This window comes from Muntiacus reevesi, chromosome 3 (genome assembly GCF_963930625.1).
Source record: "Muntiacus reevesi chromosome 3, mMunRee1.1, whole genome shotgun sequence".
NCBI lineage: Eukaryota > Metazoa > Chordata > Mammalia > Artiodactyla > Cervidae > Muntiacus > Muntiacus reevesi.
The window spans coordinates 267,271,330-267,278,282 of NC_089251.1; the positions used below are offsets into that span (position 1 = coordinate 267,271,330).

Consider the following 6,953-nt stretch of genomic DNA (forward strand, 5'->3'; position numbering starts at 1 on the left):
CCTCATAGACTCATATTGGTATCAATATTCACATGCTTCAGGCCTTTTGGAAGAATTCCAAAATCCCAAATTCCAAATGACCAAGACTATGCCAAGATGCTGGAGGTCTCATTTCTGTCCCTGGCCTCTGCTCAGCATCCGTTTACTGGACATTGCCTGGGTCTTGATCAGGGTCAAGCCCTTCTTTGACTTCCAGGTATTCAGACAAGAGGTCTCACTCTGTCTCAGTAAAAATAAAAAATTTTCTAAACTCTTCCAGGTTACAAAATTAGTATTGGGGCTTGGTTTCCCCAGTGGCTCAGTGGGTAAGGAATCCACCAACAGTTCAGGAAACACAGGAGACATGAGTTCTATCCCAGGGTCAGGAAGATCCCCTGGAGAAGGAAATGGCATCCTGCTTCATTATTCTTGTCTAAAAAATCCCATAGACAAAGGAGCCTGGTGGGCTACAGTCCATGGGGGTAGCAAAGGGTCAGACATGACAGAGCACATAAACTCAAACTCTCCCAGATTATAAAACTGGTATAGTCTATGCAAGAGCACTGGAAATCCAGCTTTAATAGCCCTTAAAGTGTGTAAATTCCCTTCATGGACCACTGCTTTGTCATAGCAAAGGGGCTTGCATAACTCAATGAAACTGTGAGCTATGACATGCAAGGCCACCCAAGATGGACGGGTCATAGTGGAGAGCTCTGACAAAACATGGTCCACTGGCAGAGGGAATGACAAACCACCCCAGTATACTTGCTGTGAGAACCCAATGAACTGTGTAGAAAGGGAAAAAGATATGACACCGAAACACGAGACCCCAGGTCAGAAGGTGCCCAATATGCTACTGGGGAAGAGAGGAGGACAACTACTAATAGTCCCAGAAACAATGAAGTGGCTGGGCCAAAGCAGAAACAATGCTCAATCATTGATGTGTCGGGTGATGAAAGTAAAATCCGATGCTGTACGAAGAGTATTGTACAGGAACCTGGAATGTTAAGTCCATGAATCAAGGTAAATTGGAAGTGATTAAGCAGGAGATGGCAAGAGCGAACATCGACATCTTAGGAATCAGTTAACTAAAATGGACAGGAATGAGTGAATTTAATTCAGATGACCACTATATCTACTACTGTGAGCAAGAATCTCGCAGAAGAAATGGAGTGACCTTCATAATCAACAAAAGAGTCAGAAATGCAGTATTTGGGTGCAACCTCAAAAATGACAGAATGACCTCAGTTTGTTTCCAAGGCAAACCATTCAATATCATTGTAATTCAAGTTTATGCAGAAGAAGAATTCACCGATGCAGAAGAAGCTGAAGCTGATCAGTTCTGTGAAGACCTAGAAGACTTCCTAGAACTAACACCAGAAAAAGATGTTCTACTCATCAGTGGATTGGAATGCAAAAGTAGAAAGGCAAGAGATACTTGGAGTCACAGGGAAGTTTGGCCTTGGAGTACAAAATGAAGCAGGGCAAAGACTAAGAGAATTCTGCTGAGAGAACACACTGGTCATAGTAAACATCCTTTTTCAACAACAAAAGAGATGACCTTACACATGGACATCACCAAATGTTCAATATTGAAATCAGATTGATTAGATTCTTTGTAATCAAAGATAAAGAAACTGTATACTGTCAGCAAAAGCAAGACCTGTAACTGACTGTGGCTCAGATTATCAGCTTTTCATAGCAAAATTCAGGTATAAGCTAAAGAAATGGGGAAACCCACTAGACTAGCCAGGTATGACTTAAGTCAAATCCCCTATGAATATACAGTGGAAGTAATTACTCAAGTATAATCCCTTGAATATAAAAATTCAAGGGATTAAATCTAGTAAATAGCTCCTGAAGAACTATGGACAGATGTTTGTAATATTGTATAGGAGGCAGCGAACAAAGCCATCCCAAAGAAGAAGAAAAGCCAGAAGGCAAAGTGGTTGTCAGAGTAGGCTTTACAAATAGCTGGAGAAAGAAGAGAAGTGAAAAGCAGGGGAGAAAGGGAAATGTATACCCAACTAAATGCAGAGTTCCAGAGAATAGCAAGGAGAGACAGGAAGGCCTTCTTCAATGAACAATGCAAAGAAATGGAGGGAAACAACAGAAGGGTAAAGACTAGAGATCTCTTCAAGAAAATTGGAAATATCAAAGGAATATTTCATTCAAAAATGGGCACAATAAAGGACAGCAATGGTCAAGACCTAACAGATGCAGAAGAGATCAAGAAGAGATGGAAAGAATACACAGAAGAACTGTGTAAAAAAATCTTAATGACCTGGATAAACACAATGGTGTGGTCACTCACCCAGAGCCAGATATTCTGGAGTGGGAAGTCAAGTGGGCCTTAGGAAGCACTGCTGTCAATAAAACTAGTGGAAGTGATGGAATTCCAGCAGAGCTTTTTCAAATCCTAAGCAATGTTTCTATCAAAGTGCTGCATTAAATATGTCAGCAAATCTGGAAAACCCAGCAGTAGTCACAGGACTGGAAAAGGTCAATCCTTATCCCAGTTACCAAAAAGGACAGTACCAAAGTGAGTTCAAACCACTGGACAGTTGCAGTCATATCCCATACTAATAAGCTTGTGCTCAAAACCTTGCATGCTAGACTTCAGCATTACACAAACCAAGAACTTCCAGATGTTCAAGCTGGGTTTAAAAAAGGCAGAGGAACCAGAGATCAAATTGCCAACATTTGCTGAATCATAGAGAAAGCAAGGAAATTCCAGAAAAATATCTACCTGTTTCACTGACTATGCTAAAGCCATAAAAAACTGTAAAACTCTTAAAGAGATGGGAATACCAGACCATCTTACCTGTCTCTGGAGAAACCTGTTCCATGCAAGTTTCTAACTGTTGCTTCCTGTATGGAACAACTGACTGGTTAAAGATTGAGAAAGGAATATGACAAGGCTGTTTATTGTCACCCTGTTTATTTAACTTATACACAGAGCACATCATGTGAAATTCCAGGCTGAATGAGTTACAAGCTGGAATCAAGATTGCCAGGAGAAATAGCAACAACCTCAGATATGCGGATGATACCACTCTAATCGCAGAAAGTGAAGAGGAACTGAAAAATCTCTTGATGAGGGTGAAGGAGGAGAGTGAAAAAGCCAACTTAAAACTCAGTATTAAAAAAAACTAAGATCATGGCATCTGGTCCCATCACTTCATGGCAAATAGAAAGGGGAAAGGAGGATACAGTGACAGATTTCCTCTTCTTGAGCTCGAAAAACACTGAGGATGCTGACTTCAGCTATGAAATTAGATGACTTCTTCTTGGCAGGAAAGCTCTTACAAACCTAGACAGTGTGTTAAAAAGCAGAAACATCACTTTGCTGACAAAGGTTCATATAGTCAGAGCTATGGTCTTTCCAGTAGTCATGTACAGATGTGAGAACTGGAGCTTTACACTCCAGAAGGCAGAGTACCAAAAAACTGATGCTTTTGAACTGTGGTGTTGGAGAGGACTCTTGAGAGTCTCTTGGACAGCAAGGAGATCAAACCAGTCAATCTTAAAGGAAATCGACCCTGAAAACTCATTGGAAGGACTGATGCTGAAGCTGAAGCTGCAGTACTTTGGCCACCTGATGTGAAGAGCTGACTCACTGGAAAAGACCCTGATTCTGGGAAAGATGAAGGACGAAGGAGAAAAGGGCAACAGAGGATGAGATGGTTGGATGGCATCACCAATTCAGTGGTCATGAACTTGGGCAAACTCCGGGAGATGATGAGGGGCAGGGAAGCTTTGCATGCTGCAGTTCATGGTGTCACAGAATCAGACATAACTTGGCTACTGACGAACAATAACAACAAAGCATATAAATGCTGAATATGAAGAATTTTTTTTTAAAAAGCATTTATTCAATTGAATATTAGATTCTAAATCTTATGAAGAAAGTTTATTCCTCGTTAGTTGATTCAGCGGTAACTCTCAAATACGTAATTTCTAAGCACAAATCCATATAATTTCAAGGTTATGCCTAAGGGATGGTGTGAAATGAAATATTTCTTACCATATCCCTTATGTCACAGCTATCAGGGGTTCTAGTTGTCCAAATGTAAATTTCTGAGACCAGGAAAAGTAATACTAGCCCTCCAGCAGCCATCAGCCACTTCCTCCCTGGTAAGCACTGAGGAACTAAGGGGGATGCAAGAAAAGTGCCAGCGGCAGCCATCTGCCATATCTGCCACCCCTTACAGTAAATGAGGAATTAAGGATGTGAATAATCAGAATTTGGTCCACAGACAGCTGAGATGTATATGAAAGAAATGATTTCAGTAAGCCCAGATACTTGCATCTTCCCTTACATAGAAGAATGGTAAATCCCTTGATGTGTGAGATCTGGTTTTCTTTAATTAACAGTGATCTTTTAATATTCAGATTATCCGTCTGAATATTCAGAAAGAACAAATTAACAAAGATGGTGGTGGTCAGGCTTCCTGGCCCCACGGCCTCTTCCTCTTGCCCTCCGTTTTGTAAATACACGGTTATGTAACAGCTGAGATCATTTACAGTACCATGCACGTGCAATGGCCTATATGAGCATGATCTGAGACACCACTGTGGTTGTGTATGGCTGTGTACACCGGGTTAACCATGAGAGGCGAGAATGCAGTGTGTCTGCTGCCACAGCTGCTGTGCCCATCAGGAGAGAAGAAACGCATCTGCAGTGCCTGTGACACCCCGAGTTTTCTTCCGGCTCCCCCACTCGTGCCTTGCCTACCATGGGATCAGCAAACTGTGCACAGGGAGAGACAGTGAGACAGTGCCCCTGCTGCAAACTTCTGTATCATTTATACATAAACTCCTTCCCCGCCCCCTCAGGGTCACCCAAGATACTGTCTCCTGGGCTTGAAGTCCTCACGATTTCCGCTGAGTAAACCCAACTCTCAACTTTTAGGCCAGGTTTATTTTTTCAGTTGACAATGGTCTGAGAGTTGCATTTACAGGCAAAAGTATTTTTTTTGCTGAAGCTTAGAGTTTTTTTCTGGGGACAACGAGTGCATCAACTTTGTATGTTTTCTGTTTACAGCAGAAAAACCCTCCCTGTTTTGTCATAGGCCTGGCACCTCCTGATTGTGCTCTTTCTATAACTTTATGAGGCTTCAAACACTAGGGTGAGCTGTCTGGACTTTCTTCTGTAAGAACCGGAGGGTGTTTGCGCAGAGGGGTGGCAGACGGTACATCAGGGAGATGAGAGTAAGCGTGTTACAACGGGCTCCAGCGCCCCGCGCCCACCCTCCTGGCTGTCACTGCTTCCATCACCTGCAGCAAACCTGCTTCCCGCAGAATTCCTGCCCCGTTTCCCACAGTGCCCCAATTGCTTCTCAAACTCCTCAACAACAGTTTGCATTTTACCTCTACGCTTCATCTCTCATTCAGACTTTAAAGTATTTCATGACAAAACATAATATCTGTTTTAAATACAAATTCAGTCTCGAGCCATTAGTATTAATAAGTGGTATTTACATTATCTTGCAATTCTATTGTTTTCTAATTTCCATTATGATTTGCTGTATGACTCACAATTTATTTAGAAGTATGTTTTAGTTATCTTTTTGTTTCTGATTTCTATTTAGTTACATTGTAATCAGAGTGTGGTCTGTATGATTCTTGGAAATTAGTTGAAATTGGTGTTATTGCACAGTACAAGTTCCTGTTGAACCATGGGTAATCATTAGTTAAATCTATTTCACATGTAATCTGTGTTCATTAATCAAAGTTATTTTAATTGTTGCTACAAAAGACTTGCATGTCCTTCCAGTGGCAATAAACCTAAACAATAAGATTTCTGCCTGACGGTTTTGCAGAAACTGGAAGTCAACTGCATCTAGCTCAAGCTGAGCTGGTTAAGACTGGATGGGAGCCCCAGACACTTCAAGCAGGAGTGTCCACTCAGTGACTTTTTGAACTTGAAGAGACAGGCAGCTTAGTTATCAATGTACAGGATGATGACATTATCACGCCTTTTCCAATCACCTTTCCCTAAGCTTTATTCTTTAGCACCTAAATATCCAGAGGCCCTGGCTTCCCAGATTTGGTCTCCTGTCTTCACACTTGGCTGCTTTGCAAATAAAGGGATAAATTTTCCCCTGCTGCAAACCTGTCTCAGTGTTCTGGCTTGAGATAAAAAAGAGACAAAAAATGGACTTGGTTCTGTAACTCTCCACCCATTCATAAATGCTCCATGGGTATGTGGAATGATCAAGTATTCTCTAATGGTTCATTCAGCGCTTAGTAAGTGCTCATGAGGCTTGTTGTGTGTTAAATCCTTGTCAAGGTCTCTGCAATTTGACTAGTTTTTCGTCTGCTATTAAGAGAAAACAAAACAAACAAAAAAAAAAAATTAAAAAAAAAAAAGAGCAGTAGGTTAACTCACCCACCGTAGTGCTGAGGCAGGAGACAGATGGGCCCCAGTCTGGAGTTTCTCCCCTGTGGAAAAAACCCTATAAAAGCAGGATGATGGAGGAGGCCGGGACCTGCCCAGATAAGATAAAAGACCACATATTCCTCATTCTTGAACTCAAGGAGACCTCCATGGATACATGTGTGCAGAAAGGCACTTTGGAGGTCAAAAAGGGAGGGGTCGTCAGCTCATAGTAGGTGATGTCAGCGTACCCATCAACCTCTTCACTGGAATCCATCTTGGCTAAGAGATGAACACACACACATGAGAAGTTCTTAAGATATACAAAATATGGACTCAGAACCAGGCAAATCAAAGTGATTGGCCAGAGGAAGCCCAGAAGAAATGCCCTAAAAGAGTAATTCAAACTACCATGAGGACATGACTCAGTGACTCTCTCTTTGAGTCTGCCCACGTGTCTATCCACATGTACTCTTTTTTCCTCCTAATAAATACTTTGTGGGAATTCTTTTCTGCAAAGCCAAGGGGCCAGGATCTGGTCACTGACCACTGATCAATTTGTTAGGATTCAGTGCTCTCACTGCCACCACCT

General features: G+C 41.8%; 1 protein-coding gene across 1 annotated transcript in view; it reads right to left on the reverse strand.

Moving 5' to 3' along the window:
• The window catches only part of LOC136164252 (uncharacterized), a 64,706-nt gene extending 58,068 nt beyond the window's left edge, over positions 1 to 6,638 (reverse strand). The window contains exon 1 of the mRNA XM_065929004.1: positions 6,540 to 6,638. Within this exon, the coding sequence (XP_065785076.1) occupies positions 6,540 to 6,638 (99 nt within the window). The remainder of the gene's footprint in view (positions 1 to 6,539) is intronic.
• Between the last annotated feature and the right edge of the window lie 315 nt (positions 6,639 to 6,953).